This window comes from Oncorhynchus mykiss, chromosome 8 (genome assembly GCF_013265735.2).
Source record: "Oncorhynchus mykiss isolate Arlee chromosome 8, USDA_OmykA_1.1, whole genome shotgun sequence".
NCBI classification, from domain to species: Eukaryota; Metazoa; Chordata; class Actinopteri; order Salmoniformes; family Salmonidae; genus Oncorhynchus; species Oncorhynchus mykiss.
Window position 1 is genome coordinate 7295172 of NC_048572.1, and position 26532 is coordinate 7321703.

At 44.0% G+C, this 26532-nt stretch overlaps 1 protein-coding gene across 1 annotated transcript in view; it reads left to right on the top strand.

The window, feature by feature from the left end:
• The first annotated feature begins 216 nt into the window (after positions 1-216).
• The window catches only part of fntb (farnesyltransferase, CAAX box, beta), a 31545-nt gene continuing 5229 nt past the window's right edge, over positions 217-26532 (top strand). Inside the window, exons 1-9 of the mRNA XM_036984642.1 lie at positions 217-706; positions 1879-1943; positions 6742-6814; positions 6972-7063; positions 10565-10711; positions 12414-12497; positions 16650-16736; positions 17295-17424; positions 19076-19208. Coding sequence (XP_036840537.1) covers positions 608-706; positions 1879-1943; positions 6742-6814; positions 6972-7063; positions 10565-10711; positions 12414-12497; positions 16650-16736; positions 17295-17424; positions 19076-19208 — 910 coding nt within the window. The 5' untranslated portion in view covers positions 217-607. The remainder of the gene's footprint in view (positions 707-1878; positions 1944-6741; positions 6815-6971; positions 7064-10564; positions 10712-12413; positions 12498-16649; positions 16737-17294; positions 17425-19075; positions 19209-26532) is intronic.

Here is a 26532-nt window from a genome sequence, read left to right on the forward strand (position 1 = left end):
TTTGACTTGTAAGCAGGAATCAGGAATGATAGAATTATGGTCAGGTTCGCCAAATGGAGAGCTTTGTCTGCGTCTCTGTGTGTGGAGGGAGAGTTTTTTCCCTCCGGTTGCACATTTGATATGCTCATCGAAATTTGGTAAAAACGATTTAAGTTTTCTTGCATTAAAGTCTCCGGCCACTAGGAGCGCCGCCTCTGGGTGAGCGGTTTCCTGTTTGCAGCTCATTGAGAACAGCTCATTGAGTGCGGTCTTAGTGTCAGCCTATAATTGTGGATAATACATGTTGTTTTATGATGTGTCAACTAGTAATCAAGTGACAGTTTTATTACATTTCTAATTAAGTCAGGGTTGGATTGAGTTAAAAAAATATATATATATGCATGCATTTTAGGATTCACTACAATGCACTATTATGACAGCAAACGAGGATTTCAATTGTTCCATCCGACTTGCTGTATGCCTTAGGAAACCCCGCCTATTTTCCCGGAAGTAACTGTCAAACTGACCGTGTAGCACTGATTGTACTACATCTGTTGATAAGCAAAGAAAAGTAGCTAGATAGGGGGAATTAACGGTACACTTTTAAACAAACTCACAAAAAACAATAATGGAAAGTGTATCCTCGCCGTTACGGTGCTTCGGCGAATGTCACACCGCGGAGAAATACACGGATGACGGAGTGGAGACGGTGACTTCGGTAGAACAGGTAAATTAAGCCAGTTGACGGCCGGATTAGCCCCGTTAGCTGCCATGGCTAACAAACATTGTTGTCAAGCTACACTGGAGGCAAGAAGTGATGATTTGCGTAATCATAAACAAGTGTTGTTTTTTTTTTACGTGCTTTTAAAATCACTTGCATTTTGTTGAGACATGCCAAGCTAAAATGTTTGTATTCTACTGCCATTTGACTTTATGTTCGTATTGTTCGTTTTTTACTATTTCCTATTGTTGGATTGTCGAGAATGAACATGCAAGTAACCATTTCGTTGTACACCATGAGTATGTTAGCATTAGCCGGAGCTGTAATGTAATTAGCTCCATGGCTGGCTAGCTAGCTGGCTAAGATTTTTAATAGAACACGATTAGTCGATACAAGGGTGTGGATTGGCAATGCAGACATCTTCTTAAATGCTATGAATACTTTTTTCATTATGTCAAAATATACATTCGTATCAATTCTAAGGAGTGTTTATCAAAATATGCAAATTTTTTTTGTTCTAGTCCAGCACTGACACGTGGGATTCAACTAATCAAGGGCTTGATGATGAGTTAAAACTGTTTGTACAAAACAGTAACAGAGCGCCTTGCCACCCCCGGTTCGGTCAGTCACAAATGTATACACAGAACTATGGATGGAAGGATTGACCATCCATGATATCAAAATAAATGTTAGTTTTAACAATTTTTTGAGACTATAGTGTTTATTTTCTTTGTTTTAACAACATTAGAGTTAAACAAGCTTATATTGTGGGTTCTGATGGTGTATCACAGTTGAACTCACTCATGAGGCATTTAGAAGTTATATTCTTAAAGAATCAATGGGTACATATCATTAATTTATAAGTCAAAAAATGGATGTTGCAAAGACTGATAGCCCCTTTTAAGTCAGGTTCTGTCAGTGCTTGCTTAGAACAAAACTGTGCACTCAGGGGGAAGTGAGAGAAACTGCTCCAATGTTGTCATTCTGGATAAAGACAATGTTTTGTATGGTCAAGAAAGGACAGCCAATTATAGTGTTTTGCTGCCGTCCATAATGTTTAAAAAATAATAATAACAATTAGCAGGTGTGCATGCAGTCAGTTTCATTCTCATGCCTGGTTAAAGTTCTCATTTTCAGTTTTGATTTGTGTCTCACTCAAACATCTTATTTTTATCCAGAGAAAAGTCGAACGCAGTATTCAAGAAGTAGTCAGTGTTTACAAGCAGATACACAGCTTACCGCAGTAAGTAAATGTTTGACTTTATTCTCTGCTTTTCAGCATGATCACAGTCTTTGTTTTGTATGTGAGAATCTGTCATTGCTTTGAATCCTACTTGGCTATGTCCTTTACCTGAAATGTGACCACATATTACAAGACCTGAGTTGTAGTCCTTTTTTTTTGTGTGAACATGTTGAGAATACAACAAAATACTGGGAGTAAGACAAATTCATAAAAGTCAAAGTTATCTACGGGGTTGTTAACATTTCACTCTTCTGAACAAGTAATCTACAGGGTTCTTAAAGTGTCACCCTTCTGAAGAAACTCTAGCCAGTAGATCCGACGTGCTTGCTTACAGCTGAACTGGGGTCGGACAGACTTCCTGTGTAGATTAAGACACAGCGGCGATGGTGTGAGATATGGCTCGGAAAACATATCCCAACTGTTACACCAAGAAGATTGAACGACTGCTAAAAAGACTAAAAACACTATCACATTCTTCTCGGTGTTAACAGTTGGAATAATAAGACAATTCAGAGTACAAAGCATTTCTCATTCCTGGATTGACGTACGTTTTCCGAGCCATATCTGGCGCCGTCTGCGCTGTGTCTTAATCTACACAGGAAGTCTGATCTGCGAAACAAACCCAAGCTCTGGAGCAGGGCGTGGTTCGGTCTGGAGTAGGGCGTGGTTCGCTCTGGAGCAGGGCGTGGTTCGCTCTGGAGCAGGGCGTGGTTCGCTCTGGAGCAGGGCGTGGTTCGGCTGCGCTTTGACTGACTTACCAACCAACTGACGTGTCTGAATGACGCCCTAGATCGCGTGTCCAACTCATTCCACGGCGGGTTGAGTATATGCAGCTTTTCATTGCTTCCTTGTACTTGTTTCTGTCCTTTTCTCTCCATTCAAAGCACCACCGCTGTTTTCGCCACCATGACCGAGTGAGTATGTCAACATATATTTAGTCGACGCTTTTATCCCAAAGCAACTTACAGTAGTGGGTTTTCCTATGGGTGGGACTCTAACCTACGACACAGGAACACGTAATATATCAGTGTTTCTGCTGGAGTCGTTTGGCTCATTCGGTGTTTCTGCTGGAGTCGTTTGGCTCATTCGGTGTTTCTGCTGGAGTCGTTTAGCTGTGGCACGGTGCCACGGCCCCCCCCAAAAAAATATGGAACGTGAAAACGTCTTTCTGTTCACTTTGAAGATGCTGGAACAGTCCACATTTTACTTCCCCTGCAAACAAAATAAGTAATGAATAGACCAATCTGACAGCTCCATAGTAGAATATTTGATCTATTTATCTAGTTGGCTTGTGTGTTCTATGTGAGAGAGATCTCGAGGACCATTCAAGTGCCATAGGGAGGGACACCTGCATTCTGACAAACAGTCAATGCACAACAATTGTTTCAATAACAGGCTTAATGGCCTTTGTTAAAAAGATTGGGTTCCCAGCTTTCCATTCCTACTATTTATTTTTTATCAACTCCATAAATATGTGCGAACTTTACTATTTCAAGCCTGGAGTTTTTAACAGCGGCATAGCTAAGCACGTTACCGCTCAGCGGTTCAATTCGCTTTGAACGTGTCGGGCTAAATGTAACACGGGTCAAATCTAATCTTAGTTGTGAAATGCATCCAATTACAACCGGTGTAGACTTCACCGTAAAATGCATCCAATTACAACCGTTGTAGACTTCACCGTAAAATGCTAAGTTACGAGCTTTTTCCCAACAATGCAGAGTTAAAAAGTAGAAATGTTTGTATTAAAAACTGGCTAAATATATATATATATTTTTTAAAAGGAGTAACACAATAAAATACAAGGCTATATACAAGGATTTCCGGTACCGAGTCGATATGCAGCTGTACGAGATAGTTGAGGTAATATGTACATGTAGGTAGGGGTAAAGTGACTAGGCAATGAGGATAGATAATAAACGAGTCAACGTAAATAGTCTGGCTAGCTATTTGATTATCTGTTCATCGGTCTTTGTAAGGTAACTTGGGGTGAAATGCCACCCTACCTCAAATTTTGAGGGAGTGACTTAAAAAGAAAAAAGAAGTGAGACGGATGACATGTTTAGTTAAATGACCAGGAAGGTGGTTAAGTGCCTATGCATGGATAACAAACAGCGAGTAGCAGCAGTGTAAAAACAAAGCAGTTGGCGTGCTGACTGCAGGAATGGGAACCAGAGCTGTTGCCAGATAATTTAATGTTCATTTTTCTACCATAAGCCGCCTCAACGTTGTTTTAGATTTGGCAGTACGTCCAACTGGCCTCAAAACCGCAGACCACGTGTATGGCGTCATATGGGTTAGCCGTTTGCTGACGTCAACATTGGGAACAGAGGGCCCCATGGTGGCAGTGGGGTTATGGTATGGGCAGGCATTAACTATGGACAACAAACACAATTGCATTTTGTTGATGGCGATTTGAGATACCGTGACGAGATCCTGAGGCCCATTGTCGTGCCATTCATCCACCGCCATCACCTCATGTTTCAGCACGATAATGCACGGCCCCATGTCGCAAGGATCTGTACACAATTCCTGGAAGCTGAAAATATCCAATAGCCTGCGTACTCACCAGACATGTCACCCGTTGAGCATGTTTGGGATGCTCAGGATCATTGTGCACGACAGCATGTTCCAGTTCCCACCAACATCCAGCAACTTCGCATAGAGGAGTGTGACAACATTCCACAGGCCACAATCAACAGCCTGATCAACTCTGTGTGAAAGAGATGGTGGGCACACCAGATACTGACTGGTTGTCTGATCCACGCCTCTACAAAAAAAAAAAAAAAAATGTTATCTGTGACCTGCAGATGCATATCTGTATTCTCAGTCATGTGAAATCCATAGATCAGGGCCTAATTCATTCGTTTCAATTGACTGATTTTCCTTATAGAAACTGCAACTAAGCTAAAATATTTTCAAATTGTTGCTTTTATATTTTTGTTCTGTATAATTTACTTACTGCAATTCTGTTACCGGGTGTAAATCCACCTCATTTACAGTAGTTAAATCCAAAATATATATATTTTTAAATCTCAATGGGGTCATGTTATTAGCTGACACCCCATTCATTCTGCAGATATCTTTAAATCATAATTCGGAGCAGATATTTAAGTTTTAGAAAAACCTGGTTGTATAAAAACCCGAGGGATGATTTTACTGTAATTCCGGTACCAAACCTTATGTGTTTTTGTAAATTGTTAAAATTAGTACTTGTGCATGGAGTTGTATGGTTCAACTTTGAAGTCAATGTCCATTACTGTGGTATTGCCCTGCTATGAAACAGCTGTGATGCTTTAATATGTGTGTCTGTGTGAGATTACTGTCGTGTCGTGATTTTTATAATTGTACAGTGACCCTGTGATAATGATATGCCAACTGATCCGTGACTAATCCTCAGTACTGAATGGTACTGGCTCTTATCCTCTCTGCTCCCCCCCACCCCCTACTGGGAGAGGAGGAGGAGGAGTGTCAGGGGTGTGATGTCATACACACAAACACACACTCTTTCTCACATACACACACACCACAGTCTAAAGCAGGGGAATGGAAGTGAGAGTGTTACCTTTGGCACCTGCAGATCAACCGTACTGAGCTGAGAGTTAGTAACTGGGAGAGAGCTGATTTTTATTTTGAATTCAGCTGAGAAATCACTCTAAGATATATTGTAGTTTTAAAATGCCAACCGTATTCATAATGTGTTTGATGTTGGAGGAAAAAGTTTTTAATGTTTTTATTTTTAGGTACCCCAACTTATTTAGCTTGTTGCTCTGTGTGTATACTGTGTTATGTTTGTTTGTTTGTTTGTCCTATATTAGAATGTGTGCTACCTCGGTTTATGTATCCTAACTGTGTTAAGCTAGCATTAGCAACCATAACGCAGCCTGGTCCCAGATCTGTTTATACTTCTAGCCTGCTCCATTGCCCGTTGTCACGGCAACGAGTGACAGGGAAACACACTGGTACTCTGGCTAAACCATGTTGTGGGTAGGCTACATGTATAGATTATTTATCCTCTATTGTTTTCTCCACTCCAGAGTCTTTATGCATTTTCACTATTGTATCGACAAGCATTACGACATGCACACGTTTAGATTTACACTCTTGTGGTGTCTCCTCAGGCCCACTGGGTTATTGATCTTCAGTGTGTTGTCGTCTCAGGCCCACTGGGTTATTGATCTTCAGTGTGTTGTCGTCTCAGGCCCACTGGGTTATTGATCTTCAGTGTGTTGTCGTCTCAGGCCCACTGGGTTATTGATCTTCAGTGTGTTGTCGTCTCAGGCCCACTGGGTTATTGATCTTCAGTGTGTTGTCTCCTCAGGCCCACTGGGTTATTGATCTTCAGTGTGTTGTCTCCTCAGGCCCACTGGGTTATTGATCTTCAGTGTGTTGTCTCCTCAGGCCCACTGGGTTATTGATCTTCAGTGTGTTGTCTCCTCAGGCCCACTGGGTTATTGATCTTCAGTGTGTTGTCTCCTCAGGCCCACTGGGTTATTGATCTTCAGTGTGTTGTCGTCTCAGGCCCACTGGGTTATTGATCTTCAGTGTGTTGTCTCCTCAGGCCCACTGGGTTATTGATCTTCAGTGTGTTGTCTCCTCAGGCCCACTGGGTTATTGATCTTCAGTGTGTTGTCTCCTCAGGCCCACTGGGCTATTGATATTCAGTGTGTTGTCTCCTCAGGCCCACTGGGCTATTGATCTTCAGTGTGTTGTCTCCTCAGGCCCACTGGGTTATTGATCTTCAGTGTGTTGTCTCCTCAGGCCCACTGGGTTATTGATCTTCAGTGTGTTGTCTCCTCAGGCCCACTCTATTGAGGGACCAGCACTACCAGTACCTGAAGAAAGGATTACGTCATCTCTCCGATGCTTATGAGGTAGGCCTGTGTACTGCGTGATTTAGTATTTCCCACAAAGCACAGAGTGACGATAGACGCTAACCCCCTCCATTAATCTCCACTGGCCTGTGCAGCTGTTGCCTAGTTTAGTCCCAGTACTCTAAAATGGCTGCCTGTAATTCCCTATCCTCACTAGTGTCTGGACGCCAGCAGGCCCTGGCTGTGCTACTGGATTCTACACAGTCTGGAGCTGCTGGAGGAACCTGTGCCCACCGCCATCGCCTCAGAGTAAGTACTGCAACCGTGCGCTACACTAGAGGTAGGTTACCCTGGTCCTGGAGTCACTTCATGTTTTTAATTCAACCGACCTGGAAGACCAGAGATGTGTTGGAATACCCGTACGAACATACTGTATACTACATGTATTTACTATTAGTTTGTTGTAGTATACTATAAACGAACGGTATCCTTTTCAGTGTACTAGCGCTTCGCCTGTCTACCTCGGAAGTTGATGCTGTTGCTATGCAACATCTTGCTAGCTTGTTAGCATAACAAATGACTGGCTACACATCTTACGACTTCATTAAACTATGTCTGTTTGAGAATACACAATGACTATACCACTTTGCTAAGCTAAGAATGACGTGGATAATCATGTCAATAAACGTTAGGTAGTTAGCGGTGTATTACCTATATGCTAACTAAGTTCCATGTATTAGTAGCCAACTAACGTTAGGTAGATGGCGAACATACCAGAACGTACAAGCCACTGCTGTAATGATATGCGGTTCATGATGCTAGCGTAGCTAACAAACTGTCAGCCGACGTGACTTATTTGAAAAGTAATTACTTTATTACATCGCTTAACATTTTCTTAACCATTTTCTTAACATTTTCTTAACCATTTTGCATAAGTAGTTAAAGCAATGAATTTGTATCCGCTGTCTTCGGACTTCTGCTGCATATTTTCCGCCATTTTTCTTCAAATCTGAAAACGATGTGAAGCCACGCCCATTTCCTGAAGAATTCCATTATGGGCCCCCAAAAGCATGAAAATAGTGTCCACTGCTGTATACTTCGTATTTTGATCAATGTAGTACGACATCCGGGAACTTTTGGCATACTAACTATCTCCATACTGTGACCAATAAGCATACTATATACTCTTATGTCACAAATAGAATGGTTAGTGCAGTTAGTATTTATTTTACCTTTATTTAACTAGGCAAGTCAGTTAAGAACAAATTCTTATTTTCAATGATGGCCTAGTGGGGCAGCCTGTTCAGGGGCAGAATGACAGATTTGTACCTTGTCAGCTCGGAGGTTTGAACTTGCAACCTTCCGGTTACTAGTCCACCGCTCTAACCACTAGACTACCCTGCCGAGTATCGGAACACAGCGCAGCTGAATTTAGACACTCACTGAACTGATCAGCTCAGCTCAGTTGGTCAGGCGTGTTGTCTAATTGGAACAAAATCCGGCAGTACCTGCGGCGCCTCAGGAACAAGGTCGCCCCACCCACTACGCTACACTACCCACGCTACCCTACCCAAATGCAAGTGGACAAATGATGACTGGTTAGAGCTGCTGCCCTACCATAATACAGACCACTTGGTCATCACTGTCTACCTACTGCGGGTACGTGCAGCCTACTCTGTACCCTGATGCTGGCCAAACAGCCTCTCAACCTACAGCCCTTACAATGCATTTTTATTCCGTTCTCGCCAAACCTCTGGCGCCCGCCTCTGTCTTTTCAGAGTCGGTACGGTGATCCTAGCCAAGACAACCCACTAGCCTCCGTCTCAGCATTGCAATGCCAAGCCAACCCACCGGCTGGCACTGCCCTTAGAATGAATACTGTGGATGTGTTGGGAGGCAGGTAGCCTAGCGGTTAGAGAGTATAATACCCGAGAGGTGAAAGCTCTGTCCTTGAGCAAGGCACTTGACCCTAATGTGCTCCTGGGATGCTGTTCTACTGTGGCTGACCTTGTAAAACAACACCTATCACACTACTATGACTGACCCTGTAAAACAACACCTATCATACTACTATGACTGACCCTGTAAAACAACACCTATCATACTACTATGACTGGCCCTGTAAAACAACACCTATCACACTACTATGACTGACCCTGTAAAACAACACCTATCACACTACTATGACTGACCCTGTAAAACAACACCTATCATACTACTATGACTGACCCTGTAAAACAACACCTATCACACTACTATGACTGACCCTGTAAAACAACACCCATCACACTACTATGACTGACCCTGTAAAACAACACCTATCACACTACTATGACTGACCCTGTAAAACAACAACTATCACACTACTATGACTGACCCTGTAAAACAACACCTATCACACTACTATGACTGACCCTGTAAAACAACACCTATCACACTACTATGACTGACTCTGTAAAACAACACCTATCACACTACTATGACTGACCCTGTAAAACAACACCTATCACACTACTATGACTGACCCTGTAAAACAACACCTATCACACTACTATGAATGACCCTGTAAAACAACACCTATTACACTACTATGACTGACCCTGTAAAACAACACCTATCACACTACTATGACTGACCCTGTAAAACAACACCTATCACACTACTATGACTGACCCTGTAAAACAACACCTATCATACTACTATGACTGACCCTGTAAAACAACACCTATCACACTACTATGACTGACCCTGTAAAACAACACCTATCACACTACTATGACTGACCCTGTAAAACAACACCTATCACACTACTATGACTGACCCTGTACAACAACACTTGGAAACCTATCTGCTGTATGTGACAATAAAACATTGTATAAAATTAAAATAATTATTCAATGACATCCTACTTCCGATATAGTGCACTACTTGGGGGGGGGGGGGGGGCAGCCTGCCCTGAACGTAGGGACTCTCCAACCCACTGGTGCTCGTCTCAGTACTGTAATACTGAGCCAATACCGGGCTGTCTCAGTCCGTGCCGGGCTGTCTCAGTCCGTGCCGGGCTGTCTCAGTCCGTGCCGGGCTGTCTCAGTCCGTGCCGGGCTGTCTCAGTCCGTGCCGGGCTGTCTCAGTCCGTGCCGGGCTGTCTCAGTCCGTGCCGGGCTGTCTCAGTCCGTGCCGGGCTGTCTCAGTCCGTGCCGGGCTGTCTCAGTCCGTGCCCGGCTGTCTCAGTCCGTGCCCGGCTGTCTCAGTCCGTGCCCGGCTGTCTCAGTCCGTGCCCGGCTGTCTCAGGCCGTGCCGGGCTGTCTCAGGCCGTGCCGGGCTGTCTCAGGCCGTGCCGGGCTGTCTCAGGCCGTGCCGGGCTGTCTCAGGCCGTGCCGGGCTGTCTCAGGCCGTGCCGGGCTGTCTCAGGCCGTGCCCGGTTCAAGATTGGTGAAAGAGAGCAAGTTTGAGAGATTAGTTTTGCCTTTTCAGTTTACAATATAAACAGTAGTTTAGGATTTTGTGTGTTACCCCTGACGATGTGATCTGCTTTTGCAGTGTGTGTGTGTAACTCCCATTGCCCTCTCTGCCCCTCCAGTGTGTGTGTGTAACTCCCATTGCCCCCTCTGCCCCTCCAGTGTGTGTGTGTAACTCACATTGCCCCCTCTGCCCCTCCAGTGTGTGTGTGTAACTCACATTGCCCCCTCTGCCCCTCCAGTGTGTGTGTGTAACACATTGCCCTCTCTGCCCCTCCAGTGTGTGTGTGTAACTCCCATTGCCCTCTCTGCCCCTCCAGTGTAACTCCCATTGCCCTCTCTGCCCCTCCAGTGTGTGTAAGTTCCTGGCGCGGTGTCAGAGTCCTACTGGGGGTTTTGCTGGAGGTCCATGTCAAGCTGCCCACCTGGCTCCCACCTACGCTGCTGTCAACGCACTCTGTATCATCGGCACCCAGGAGGCATACAACATTATCGACAGGTACAGTCACTACAACATTATCGACGGGTACAGTTACTACAACATTATCGACAGTTACTACAACATTATCGACAGGTACTACAACATTATCGACGGGTAGTCACTACAACATTATCGACAGGTACAGTTATTACTACAACATTATCGACAGGTACAGTCGTTACAGCATTATCGACGGGTACAGTCGTTACAGCATTATCGACGGGTACAGTCGTTACAGCATTAGCGACGGGTACTACAACATTATTGACGGGTACTACAGCATTATCGACGGATACGGTCGTTACAGCATTATCGACGGGTACTCGTCACAGCATTATCGACGGGTACTACAACATTATCGATGGGTACAGTCGTTACAACATTATCGCCGGGTACTACAACATTATCGACGGGTGCTACAGCATTATCGACGGGTGCAGTCGTTACAGCATTATCGACGGGTACGGTCGTTACAGCATTATCGACGGGTACGGTCGTTACAGCATTATCGACGGGTACGGTCGTTACAGCATTATCGACGGGTACTACAACATTATCGACGGGTACAGTCGTTACAGCATTATCGACGGGTACTACAACATTATCGACGGGTACTACAGCATTATCGACGGGTACAGTCGTTACAGCATTATCGGCGGGTACTACAGCATTATCGACGGGTACGGTCGTTACAGCATTATCGACGGGTACAGTCGTTACAGCATTATCGACAGGTACTACAACATTATCGACGGGTACAGTCGTTACGACATTATCGACGGGTACTACAACATTATCGACGGTTACTACAACATTATCGACGGTACTACAACATTATCGACGGGTACTACAGCATTATCGACGGTACTACGACATTATCGACGGGTACTACAGCATTATCGACGGGTACTACAACATTATCGACGGGTACTACAACATTATCGACGGGTACTACAACATTATCGACGGGTACTACAACATTATCGACGGGTACTACAGCATTATCGACGGGTACTACAACATTATCGATGGGTACATTCGTTACAGCATTATCGACGGGTACTACAGCATTATCGACGGGTACTACAACATTATCGACGGGTACAGTCGTTACAACATTATCGACGGGTACTACAACATTATCGACGGGTACATTCGTTACAACATTATCGACGGGTACAGTCGTTACAGCATTATCGACGGGTACGGTCGTTACAGCATTATCGACGGGTACAGTCGTTACAGCATTATCGACGGGTACGGTCGTTACAGCATTATCGACGGGTACAGTCACCTCTGTTACTACAACATCAAAAGAAAGAAATCACATAACAACCAGTTCTCGGTGCTTCCCGAGTGGCACAGTGGTCGAAGGCAGTGCTAGAGGCCTTTTACTTCAAACAATTTGTCTCTAGTGTCTGCCAACCGAACGTTGTGACGACTGAGGGTGACACACGTGTTGCCACAGCAGCAATGTTTTATAGTAACCCCTCCCTCTTCTTCCCTCCTACTCCCTCTTCTTCCCTCTTCTTCCCTCCTCCCTCACTCCCTCTTCTTCCCTCCTCCCTCACTCCCTCTTCTTCCCTCCTCCCTCACTCCCTCTTCTTCCCTCCTCCCTCACTCCCTCTTCTTCCCTCCTCCCTCACTCCCTCTTCTTCCCTCCTCCCTCACTCCCTCTTCTTCCCTCCTCCCTCACTCCCTCTTTCCTCTTCACTCTCAGGGAGAAGCTGCTCTCCTTCCTGTTCTCTGTGAAGCAGCCAGATGGCTCCTTTGTGATGCACATAGGAGGAGAGGTGGACGTCAGGTGAGAGACGAAGTTGAGCAGCCTTCCATCGCCATGGTTTTACTGTTAGTGGAGCAGACATCACTGATATGTGATAACAATGTTTCTCTTCTTCTCTCTTTCAAATCAAATTGTATTAGTCACATGCGCCGAACACAACAGGTGTAGGCCTCACAGTGAAATGCTTACTTTCTCGCTCTGTCTCACACTCTTGTGTCTCTCTCTCTCTCGCTCGGTCTCTCTCTCGCTCTGTGTGTCTCGTGCTGTATGTACAATGTAGATATTGCCAAAGCTTACTTTGGGGATTTGCAATGTTAACCATTTAATCAACAATATTGTCAACAGTAACAACAATAACCAAGGGTCAATATAACCATACATTGAACAATAACAATAAGCATACAGTAGAGGACATGTGCAGGTTGATTGGTCTGTCAGACACTGTCCCTCATCTTATGGCAGGCAGCATTGTAGTGTGCTTCCAGCCCACAGCTCTCTGCGTCCTCCCCCATCAGGATGGGTAGCCTATTCTCATCAGAGGGTTTCAAATTTGTGGAAATGAAACTCTTAATTGTTTAATATTTTTTTACATTTTGTCAGGAATTGCAGCTCTGTCTCTCTCGGGTTCCGCTGATGGAAAAATGGCGCTGGAGGAGATGGCCTCCGTTTTACGGTCTCCTAACCAATTGTGCTATTATGTGGGGGTTTTTTGCGATATTTGTAATTTATTTTGTACATAATGTTTCTGCAACCGTATTTTATGGCAGAAAAGAGCTTCTGGATATCAGGGCAGAGATCACTCACCTCGGATTAGACAAAGAGCTTCTGGATATCAGGACAGAGATCACTCACCTCGGATTAGACAAAGAGCTTCTGGATATCAGGACAGAGATCACGCACCTCGGATTAGACAAAGAGCTTCTGGATATCAGGACAGAGATCACTCACCTCGGATTAGACAAAGAGCTTCTGGATATCAGGACAGCGATCACGCACCTCGGATTAGACAAAGAGCTTCTGGATATCAGGACAGCGATCACTCACCTCGGATTAGACAAAGAGCTTCTGGATATCAGGACAGCGATCACGCACCTCGGATTAGACAAAGAGCTTCTGGATATCAGGACAGCGATCACGCACCTCGGATTAGACAGATTTTTTTCAACAACAACAACAAGCAGGACTCACACGTTATTCTCCAAACACCCCGCAGGGCAGACATCCCAATTATTCACATAAGGAAGCGACGAGTAGTGCCGGATGCCTCGTCCAGATCCGCAGAAGCCGAGTAGGAAAGCTGCCGTTACCGTCAATATTACTCACCAACGTGCAATCATTGGACAATAAACTAGACGAGGTACGATCACGAATATCCTACCAACGGGACATCAAAAACTGTAACATCTTATCTTTCACGGAATCGTGGCGGAATGACGACATGGATATTCAGCTAGCGGGATACACGCTGCACCAGAAAGATAGAACAGAACGAGACGAGGGGGGTCTGTGCATATTTGTCAACAACAGCTGGTGCATGAAATCTAAAGAAGTCTCTAGATTTTGCTCTCCTGAAGTTGAGTATATTGTGATGAACTGCAGGCCACTACTTGCCTAGACAGTTCTCAGCTATACTTTTCGTGGCTGTTTATTTACCACCACAGACAGATGCTGGCACTAAGACCGCACTCAGACAGCTGTATAAATGTGCAACTAAGGGGGAAAAAAATTCTAGATAACCTGTTCTCCACACACCACAACTCTATCCTCCTGATTCCTGCTTACAAGCAAACATTAAAGCAGGAAGCACCAGTGACTAGATCAATAAAAAAAAGTGGTCAGATGAAGCTGATGCTAAACTACAGGACTGTTTTGCTAGAACAGACTAGAACATGTTCTGGGATTCTTCCGATGGCATTGAGTAGTACACCACATCAGTCGCTGGCTTTATCAATAAGTGCATTGAGGACGTCGTCCCTACAGTGGCTGTACGTACACACCCCAACCAGAAGCCATGGATAACAGGCAACATTCGCACTGAGCTAAAGGGTAGAGCTGCGGCTTTCAAGGTGCAGGACTCTAACCCAGAAGCTTACATTAAATCCTGCAATGGCCTGCGACGAACCATCAAACAGGCAAAGCATCAATACAGGACTAAGATTGAATCATACTACAACAGCTCAGACACTTGTCGGATGTGGCAGGGCTTACAAACTATTATAGACTACAAAGGGAAGCACAGCCGCGAGCTGCCCAGTGACACAAGCCTTCCAGACGAGCTAAATCACTTCTATGCTCGCTTCGAGGCAAGCAACACTGAGGCATGCATGAGAGCATTAGCTGTTCCAGACGATTGTGTGATCACGCTCTCCGTAGCCGACGTGGGTAAGACATTTAAACAGGTCAACATTTACTCTGTGGGGCCAGATGGATTACCAGGACGTGTACTCTGCTCCGGGCATGTGCTGACCAACTGGCAGGTGTCTTCACTGACATTTTCAACATGTCCCTGATTGAGTCTGTAATACCAACATGTTTCAAGCAGACCACCATAGTCCCTGTGCCCAAGAACACAAAGGCATCCTGCCTACATGACTACAGACCCGTAGCACTCACGTCTGTAGCCATGAAGTGCTTTGAAAGGTTGGTAATGGCTCACATCAACACCATTATCCCAGAAACCCTAGACCCACTCCAATTTGCATACCGCCCAAACAGATCCACAGATGATGCAATCTCTATTGCACATTGCCCTTTCCCACCTGGACAAAAGGAACACCTATGTGAGAATGCTATTCATTGACTACAGCTCAGCGTTCAACACCATAGTGCCCTCAAAGCTCATATGCTAAGGACCTTGTGACTAAACACCTCCCTCTGCAACTGGATCCTGGACTTCCTGACGGGCTGCCCCCAGGTGGTGAGGGTAGGTAGCAACACATCTGCCACGCTGATCCACTGGAGCTCCCCAGGGGTGCGTGCTCAGTCCCCTCCTGTACTCCCTGTTCACCCAGGACTGCATGGCCAAGCACAACTCCAAAACCATCATTAAGTTTGCAGACGACACAACAGTGGTAGGCCTGATCACCGACAACGACGAGACAGCCTATAGGGAGGAGGTCAGAGACCTGGCTGGGTGGTGCCAGAATAGATGATTGTGGACTACAGGAAAAGGAGGACCGAGCACGTCCCCATTCTCATCGACGGGGCTGTAGTGGAGCAGGTTGAGAGCTTCAAGTTCCTAGGTGTCCACATCAACAACAAACTAGAATGGTCCAAACATGGTCTCTTTCGTTATCTCTTTCTTGGTCTCTCTCTGTGTTGTAGGATTACGTACTGTGTATTAAGCCCTACCTCTCTCTCTCTGTGTTGTAGCAGTACTTACTGTGTATTAAGCACTACCTCTCTCTGTGTGTTGTAGGAGTACTTACTGTGTATTAAGCCCTACCTCTCTCTCTGTGTTGCAGGAGTACTTACTGTGTATTAAGCCCTACCTCTCTCTCTGTGTTGCAGGAGTACTTACTGTGTATTAAGCCCCACCCCTCTCTGTGTTGTAGGAGTACATACTGTGTATTAAGCCCCACCCCTCTCTGTGTTGTAGCAGTACGTACTGTGTATTAAGCCCCACCCCTCTCTCTCTGTGTTGTAGGAGTACGTACTGTGTATTAAGCCCCACCCCTCTCTCTCTGTGTTGTAGCAGTACGTACTGTGTATTAAGCCCCACCCCTCTCTCTCTGTGTTGTAGGAGTACGTACTGTGTATTAAGCCCCACCCCTCTCTGTACGTACTGTGTATTAAGCCCCACCCCTCTCTCTCTGTGTTGTAGCAGTACGTACTGTGTATTAAGCCCCACCCCTCTCTGTACGTACTGTGTATTAAGCCCCACCCCTCTCTGTGTTGTAGCAGTACGTACTGTGTATTAAGCCCCACCCCTCTCTCTCTGTGTTGTAGGAGTACGTACTGTGTATTAAGCCCCACCCCTCTCTCTCTGTGTTGTAGCAGTACGTACTGTGTATTAAGCCCCACCCCTCTCTCTCTGTGTTGTAGGAGTACGTACTGTGTATTAAGCCCCACCCCTCTCTGTACGTACTGTGTATTAAGCCCCACCCCTCTCTCTCTGTGTTGTAGCAGTACGTACTGTGTATTAAGCCCCACCCCTCTCTCTCTGTGTTGTAGGAGTACGTACTGCGCTGCGTCAGTGGCATCTCTCACCAACATCATGACACCCACTCTGTTCCAGGACACTCCCACATGGATTGTCAGGTACTGTAGTATAGAGCTCAGCCAGACCACGTATTTCATGTCTGTCTATCGAACTGGTGTTCCTTTTTTATAATAAACATTGCAGTGACATCATAAGAATAGGACAGTCATACTGTGAGTTAAATGGACTATAATTAATTACAAGGGTTTGGTCCCCTATACTTTAGAAAAATAACTTCGTAGTGATCATGTGTTTACACCGTTCTGTAGAAAGACAGTGAATGCCTACCATGATGTCTTCCTCATGCCTACCCACTCTCTGCTACCATGATGTCTCCTTCCTGTCTTCCTCATGCCTACCCACTCTCTGCTACCATGTTCTCTTCCTCATGCCTACTCACTGTCTGCTACCATGATGTCTCCTTCCTGTCTTCCTCATGCCTACTCACTGTCTGCTACCATGATGTCTCCTTCCTGTCTTTCTCATCCCTACTCAGTGTCTGCTATCATGTCTCCTTCCTGTCTTCCTCATGCCTACTCACTGTCTGCTACCATGATGTCTTCCTCATGCCTACTCACTGTCGGCTACCATGTTGTCTCCTTCCTGTCCTCCTCCAGCTGTCAGAACTGGGAGGGGGGTCTCGGGGGCGTCCCTGGGCTAGAGGCCCATGGAGGGTACACCTTCTGTGGGATGGCTGCCATGGTCATCCTGGGGAAGGAGCACATGCTGGATCTCAAGTCTCTGCTGGTGAGTCACCAACATCACAGGTTCCACGTCTCGTTTCCTTTGGTTCTGATTTGTTTAATGGACTATAACACTTTATAAAAAGATAGTTATACATCATTTTGAACAGGGAGGCTTTGAGCCAAGCATTGCTTTCAGTTCTATCCAGACCTCAAGTCTCCACCTCTTTTCTGAACCGAGTCAACCATTCAGCTACATTAATGCTTCCAGTTCTATCCAGACCTCAAGTCTCCTCCTCTTTTCTGAACCGAGTCAACCATTCAGCTACAGCAATGCTTTCAGTTCTGTCCAGAACTCCACTCACTCGTCCACTGTCACTGTGTCCTCTCTGCAGAGGTATCCCATGTCACTACTTCCCCTTGAGAACCCATTTTCTTGATCAGCATTTGACTGAAGCGATGAGGATGTGCAGAGGCCGGGTCGGTCAGAAGTTGTACACTATATAGGGAAGAGGGTGCCATTTTGGACTCCGCCCAGGTCCATGGGCTGACGTGTAGATCAATCCCCCAAAACTACCAGAACAGTAGGAACCCTCAAGCACCAGTCCTCACCCCTCTGGCCACCCGTCCTCACCCCTCTGGCCACCAGTCCTCACCGCTCTGGCCACCCGTCCTCACCGCTCTGGCCACCCGTCCTCACCCCTCTGGCCACCCGTCCTCACCGCTAAGTACAGCTCTCAGAACAGGTCCTATTCACTAGACATTAAACAGAAGAGAACTCACAAACGGGGAGGGAATTTGTTCTATAAGAACAATGTTTTTGTTTTCATATTTGTTTTTTAAACAGAAACTGTAATTGCGGTTGGAGAGTGAAACCTGTCAAGTTTTCTTCCCCAGCTTCAGAAACAGAGACACGGCTGAGGACTCCAGCTGGTATTTAAACCAATTCCATAATGATTCAGTCCAGTCCTCGTGCTTTGGAAAGATTCCCAATTAGTCGTTGCTGTAGCAACCACGTCCACATTTTTCAAATATCAATTCATGTTAGACCCTCTCTGATAGGAACCTCATGGGGATTTAATCATCTGGCTAGTTTTAAAGAGCAGAAAGGCTGGATGAAACTCCGCTCTCACTGTGCACGCTGCACGGCATTTACACTATGGCTGGTTTGGATAGAAAATGGCTGCCTTGCTGGGACTGTAGGGAAAATGGCGTCAGTTTCTCTCATTGTGATGAGGCTCTTCAGTGATAATAACGCCACCCTTACTCTCGCTTCTCACTCTTACTGCCTCTCTCTGTCCTTCTCCTCCTCTCTCTCCTCCTCCTCTCTCTCCTTCTCTTCTCCTTCTCCTCTCCTCTCTCCTTCTCTTCTCCTCTCTCCTCCTTCTCTCCTCTCTCCTCTCTCCTTCTCTCCTCTCTCCTTCTACTCCGGTCCTCTCTCTCCTTCTCTTCATCTCTCTCCTCCTCCTCCTCCTCTCCTCTCTCCTTCTCCTCTCCTTCTACTCCGCTCCTCTCTCCTTCTACTCCGCTCCTCTCTCTCCTTCTACTCCGCTCCTCTCTCTCCTTCTACTCCGCTCCTCTCTCCTTCTACTCCGCTCCTCTCTCTCCTTCTACTCCGCTCCTCTCTCTCCTTCTACTCCGCTCCTCTCTCTCCTTCTACTCCGCTCCTCTCTCTCCTTCTACTCCGCTCCTCTCCCTTCTCCTCCTCTCCGTAGCGGTGGGTGGCCAGCAGACAGATGAGGTACGAGGGAGGGTTCCAGGGTCGTTGTAACAAACTGGTGGACGGCTGCTACTCCTTCTGGCAGGCCGGGCTGCTGCCACTGCTACACAGAGCCCTCTTCAAAGGAGGTAGGTGTAGTAATCACATTTTAGGGTTTAGCTAGCTACAGTATGAACTCACTGGATTAAGTCACTCTGGATAAGAGTTAATGGCTAAATGACTAAAATGTGAATGTAGTTAAGTCTGGGTGATATGACCTAAAAATCATATCTACGTGTTTTTATAACTTATAGGCGATTCACTATATATATATATATATATAGATAGATAGATAGATAGATAGATAGATAGAGATATATAGATAGAGATATATAGATAGAGATATATAGATAGAGATATATAGATAGAGATATATAGATAGAGATATATAGATAGAGATATATAGATAGAGATATATAGATAGAGATATATAGATAGAGATATATAGATAGAGATATATAGATAGATAGATAGATAGATAGATAGAGATAGATAGATAGATAGATAGATAGAGATATCTATATATATATATATAGATAGATGGATAGATGGATAGATAGATAGATAGATAGATAGATAGATAGATAGAGATATCTATATATATATATATATAGATAGATGGATAGATGGATGGATAGATAGATAGATAGATAGATAGATAGAGATATCTATATATATATATATAGATAGATGGATAGATGGATAGATAGATAGATAGATAGATAGATAGATAGATAGAGATATCTATATATATATATATATAGATAGATGGATAGATGGATGGATAGATAGATAGATAGATAGATAGATAGAGATATCTATATATATATATATAGATAGATGGATAGATGGATAGATAGATAGATAGATAGAGATATCTATATATATATATATATAGATAGATGGATAGATGGATGGATAGATAGATAGATAGATAGATAGATAGAGATATCTATATATATATATATATATATAGATAGATGGATAGATGGATAGATAGATAGATAGATAGATAGAGATATCTATATATATATATATAGATAGATAGATGGATAGATAGATAGATAGATAGATAGATAGATAGATAGAGATATCTATATATATATATATAGATAGATAGATAGATAGATAGATAGAGATAGATAGATAGATAGATAGATAGAGATATATAGATAGAGATATATAGATAGAGATATATAGATAGAGATATATAGATAGAGATATATAGATAGAGATATATAGATAGAGATATATAGATAGAGATATATAGATAGAGATATATAGATAGATAGATAGATAGATAGATAGAGATAGATAGATAGATAGATAGATAGAGATATCTATATATATATATATAGATAGATGGATAGATGGATAGATAGATAGATAGATAGATAGATAGATAGAGATATCTATATATATATATATATAGATAGATGGATAGATGGATGGATAGATAGATAGATAGATAGATAGATAGAGATATCTATATATATATATATAGATAGATGGATAGATGGATAGATAGATAGATAGATAGATAGATAGATAGAGATATCTATATATATATATATATAGATAGATGGATAGATGGATGGATAGATAGATAGATAGATAGATAGATAGAGATATCTATATATATATATAGATAGATGGATAGATGGATAGATAGATAGATAGATAGATAGATAGATAGAGATATCTATATATATATATATATAGATAGATGGATAGATGGATGGATAGATAGATAGATAGATAGATAGATAGAGATATCTATATATATATATATATATAGATAGATGGATAGATGGATAGATAGATAGATAGATAGATAGAGATATCTATATATATATATATATAGATAGATGGATAGATGGATAGATAGATAGATAGATAGATAGAGATATCTATATATATATATATATAGATAGATGGATAGATGGATGGATAGATAGATAGATAGATAGATAGATAGATAGATAGATTGATTTCTAATTAATACGCTTTGTTGAGAGAGACTTTGTTGTACATTTTAAGGGTAATACACTGCATTTTAAAACGGTAAACAATAATGTAATGAAATCTGGACTTGTGACGTCTTCCATAAACACCCCACTAATAATTAAATGATTTCATCAAAATATTTTTAACCTGTTTTGTTTTTGCAATAAATCACTGATCTGGATTACAAGTCTGTCTATGAAAAGGAGACTTTTTTCACCTAGAACCATTCATAGTGTCCGTTCACTAATAATAACTAACTTCTTGTAGCAGGCATTAGGCTGTAGAAAACTAACACCGGTCTCCTCAACAACCTCTCAAGCCCACGTGCTAGTGAGTAGCCAGCTCATCTTTTTATAGTTCAACTTGACTCTATTTGCTAGCTGACAAGGTTTCCACTGTTGCTTTATGAACACACCCGGCTGTCCGTCTCAGCCTGTCCACTTTGTTGAGATGTTGGCCTACCTTATGTCTCAGAATGAGAACGATTTGCCAATTCCTTATTTCATTGTGTTTTATGCTTATTGCACATGTGTAAAACACAGACTACACACCTCGTATAACAGTCTTTGGCTAAATTGCTGCTAGCGGTACGCGGTACCCCAAAGCCGCCCGCGACAAACTGAGCATTCAGTTTCCATAATCAATGTGCAGTGATACTCTGTGCACAGAGCAGACACTACTAAAACCGATGTGAGGAGTTGAGACACATAAAGGGTATCATTAGAAAAAGGTAATTTCTTATTTTATTGTTGCTCTTTAATTATTATTTTTTTAAACCTAATTTAGTAAATATTTTCTTAACTCTTTCTTGAACTGCATTGTTTGTTTAAGGGCTTGTAAGTCAACACTTCACGGTCATGTGAACCTGTTTGTATTCGGAGCATGTGACCACATCCGATTCGATTTGGGGGGGGGGGGGGGTCCTGAGTTGTCTGGACGATGGGAGGGGGGTCCTGAGTTGTCTGGACGATGGGGGGGGGTCCTGAGTTGTACAGCTGTCTGCTGTGATTTTTACCATTCACTAGCGCTAGATGGCTGTCGTCTCTGTTTCTGCTGTAATTTTTACCATTCACTAGATGGCTGACGACTCTGTTTCTGCTGTCATTTTTACCATTCACTAGATGGCTGACGACTCTGTTTCTGCTGTCATTTTTACCATTCACTAGATGGCTGTCTCCCCTGTTTCTGCTGTAATTTTTACCATTCACTAGATGGCTGTCTCCTCTGTTTCTGCTGTAATTTTTACCATTCACTAGATGGCTGTCTCCTCTGTTTCTGCTGTAATTTTTACCATTCACTAGATGGCTGTCTCCTCTGTGTCTGCTGTAATTTTTACCATTCACTAGATGGCTGTCTCCCCTGTTTCTGCTGTAATTTTTACCATTCACTAGATGGCTGTCTCCTCTGTTTCTGCTGTAATTTTTACCATTCACTAGCACTAGATGGCTGTCTCCTCTGTTTCTGCTGTAATTTTTACCATTCACTAGATGGCTGTCTCCTCTGTTTCTGCTGTAATTTTTACCATTCACTAGATGGCTGTCTCCTCTGTTTCTGCTGTAATTTTTACCATTCACTAGATGGCTGTCTCCTCTGTGTCTGCTGTAATTTTTACCATTCACTAGATGGCTGTCTCCCCTGTTTCTGCTGTAATTTTTACCATTCACTAGATGGCTGTCTCCTCTGTTTCTGCTGTAATTTTTACCATTCACTAGCACTAGATGGCTGTCTCCTCTGTTTCTGCTGTAATTTTTACCATTCACTAGATGGCTGTCTCCCCTGTTTCTGCTGTAATTTTTACCATTCACTAGATGGCTGTCTCCTCTGTTTCTGCTGTGATTTTTACCATTCACTAGATGGCTGTCTCCTCTGTTTCTGCTGTAATTTTTACCATTCACTAGCGCTAGATGGCTGTCGTCTCTGTTTCTGCTGTCATTTTTACCATTCACTAGATGGCTGTCTCCCCTGTTTCTGCTGTAATTTTTACCATTCACTAGATGGCTGACTCCTCTGTTTCTGCTGTCATTTTTACCATTCACTAGATAGGTGTCTCCTCTGTTTCTGCTGTCATTTTTACCATTCACTAGATGGCTGTCTCCTCTGTTTCTGCTGTCATTTTTACCATTCACTAGATAGGTGTCTCCTCTGTTTCTGCTGTCATTTTTACCATTCACTAGATGGCTGACTCCTCTGTTTCTGCTGTCATTTTTTACCATTCACTAGATGGCTGACTCCTCTGTTTCTGCTGTCATTTTTACCATTCACTAGATGGCTGTCTCCTCTGTTTCTGCTGTCATTTTTACCATTCACTAGATAGGTGTCTCCTCTGTTTCTGCTGTCATTTTTACCATTCACTAAATGGCTGACTCCTCTGGATGATGTTGCAGGTGGAACATTTGCTGATAAGGATCTTTACGTCCTCCTTGGACAGAAAACAGCATCACGTGCCTTTTCTGAGGCCGGCCTCTCTGTCCGAGTGGCCAGAGTGGAAAGTCTGTGGGTAACATGTCGGGGGGTGAAGACCCTTTGAAATCCGTGGGTAACATGTCGGGGCTGAAGACCCTTTTTCCCTTTTGAGAATATCTGTCCATTGTCTGCGGTGAGATCCTTTTTGTGCGTCCAGGGATCTTTCAGTGTTACTCACAACCTGTTTGGTTCTAGGCCAGACATTTTGTTGATTGTTTTGCATGCAAATCCTGAAACAGTTGGTCCTGGGAACAGTGTACTTTCACTCTGTTTTTTTTTTTTTTTTTTGTGGAGAATGTGGACATCACTGGTTGGATCCACCTGTTCCGGGTCTCAGTTGTGTCTAGACCCACAGCGTAGACCGTGGCTGGTGTTGGCATGTTGTCTGTTCCCTGGGTTTGAGCTGTTCTGGACAGGAAGTCGGCTCCATGTAGTTCTTTGCCGTTGTTGTGTTGCACGTGGGTATCTTCTGTAGCCTTGGCAACGTTCTCTGTAGTCTCTTTGGTTGTTGTGAGTAGGGATTTTATTTTTTCAAGACGGGCTCCAGCGTTTTGTGGTCGCTTTGTGTTGTGATGAACTCTCTGCCGTGCAGATACTGGTCGAACTTGTCACATTCAAAAAATAATGACGAGACGTTCTTTCTCAATCTGTGCATATCTTTGTTCTGTCTGAGTCAAATGTTCTGGAGGTTAAGTGCAACAGGGTTGTCCTTTCTGTGGCGGGGCTGCACCCAAACCTGCCTCACTGGCATCACACCGCAGTGTGACTTCCTCGTTCAGGTTGTAGTATTTGAGCGCTGGGTGTTGTGACTGTTTGATACCATGACTCAGCGGTTGAGACTGTGGTAGCCATGTCCAGTCGATGTCCTTGTCGATCAGTCTTCCGAGTGGCTCACACACACACACATCAGATGAGCGGGGAATTAATTTTGGAAGATGGTTCACAAACCCTAACAGCCGTTGTAGTGACTTGACGTCGAGCGGTGTACTGAATGTCTGTTATTTTCTCTGGGTCAGGTGAGAACGTGACCCGTGTAATGTCACACTAGGTAGCTTTAACCAGAGTTTTTTTTAAATGTTTTATTCAGCTTCAGGTTGACATCTCTTGCTCTCTGCAGGAGAACTGTGAGATTTCGGTCATGATCTGCCATCAATCTCGGTGTGTGTGTGTCACCACATCCATAGGATACAATGTCATCCGCGATCACATTAACTTATTAAAGTCCCTGTAGTGCGTCACCACTGTCTGCGTTGGTTTTCGTCAGCTGCTGGCTTGATTCCAAATGGCATTCTCAGCCGTCTGTACCTGCCCACGGGTGTACAGGAAGTTGTTAGAGAGCTGCTCACTTCATCAAGTTGGGCCTTGCCAATATCTATCTTTGTCACTGAGTACTGAGAATACCCTTTGTGTTGGAGATCTCTGGTAGGAATCTCTTCTATTGTGGGCATCTGGAAGTGGGATCTCCGTTATAAGGCTTTGTTGAGTGCACTATGGTCTGTGCATATTTGTAGTCTATCAGGTTTGTCAATGACAACCATGCTGTTAATCCAGGGTGTAGGCTCTGACTTTCGTGATGATGTCTGCATTGTCCATTGAATGTATGGCCTTTGTGGTTATTTTTTCTATTCGGTGGAATAGGTGTCCGTCTTGGTAGCTGCTGCACAGGCGCGGCTGCGTCGTCTGCTTCTAGGTGTGACTCTCCGGGAAGGCAGGCAAGACCATCTGACACGTCCTTGTACTTGGACATGATCTCCTCAGTGGATGTGGTGCTTGGGGTGTTGATGTGATGTAACATTTTGGCTGTGGTTCCCATGTAGTACCCTGAGTCTTTCACAAGTGTCAGCTGACAGGAGAGAAAGTTGGCATGGTTCACATGTAGTACCCTTAGTCTCACATGTCAGCTGACAGGAGAGGAAGTTGGCATGGTTCCCATGTAGTACCCTTAGTCTCACATGTCAGCTGACAGGAGAGGAAGTTGGCATGGTTCCCATGTAGTAGACTGAGTGTCACGTGTCAGCTGACAGGAGAGGAAGTTGGCATGGTTCCCATGTAGTACCCTTAGTCTCACATGTCAGCTGACAGGAGAGGAAGTTGGCATGGTTCCCATGTAGTACCCTGAGTCTCACAAGTGTCAGCTGACAGGAGAGGAAGCTGGGATGTCTCCATGACCTGAAATTTGATATGAAACCATTTTTCCATCATGATCTGCGTTGACATTGTTTGCCTCTGTTGGATTTATCAGTGTGCCGTCATAAAGGTTTACTGTAGCTGTTCTTGGTTGGAGAACTGGAATGACATCTTCCGTGACTCGCTGTAGTTCCCCCCTGTAGTTTTATGACATTCACCGTTGATCCCGTGTCTAGTTGACGTTTTAATTGTATGACTGAGGTCGTATTGTCAATGGGTCAGCGCTGAGTGGAGCTAGTTTGTTTTGCCTCGTCTTTCAGAGTTATTAACCTGTGAGATGTGTTGAGGCATGTGTTGAGGCATGTGTTGAGGCATGTGTTGAGGCATGTGTTGTGTTTGTTTACAGGTATGTGTTGAGGTATGTGTTGTGTTTGTTTACAGGTATGCGTTGAGGTATGTGTTGAGGTATGTGTTGAGGTATGTGTTGAGGTATGTGTTGTGTGTGTTTACAGGTATGCTAGGCATTTGGCTTTGGCATGTACTGAACCTCAGTAATGACAGGGTAAGTTGTTTGGCAGTCTGTTTTTATTAGTGTCCCCTGGGAACTCTGTTTTACGCCCATAGGTTTGGCCTTTTGATTGTGCCGGTCTCTTACGGTCGGTATGATGTCTCTGGTCCACTTGAAGGACACGTGTCTATGACTTTGTTCAGGTTCTGTGACGTAGCTTTGTCTTTTCGTGCCCGACACGAACCCAGTACCTCTCGTAATTCACACGTCTACACAGCTTGCTCGGATGTTTCACGTCGACTCTGTTG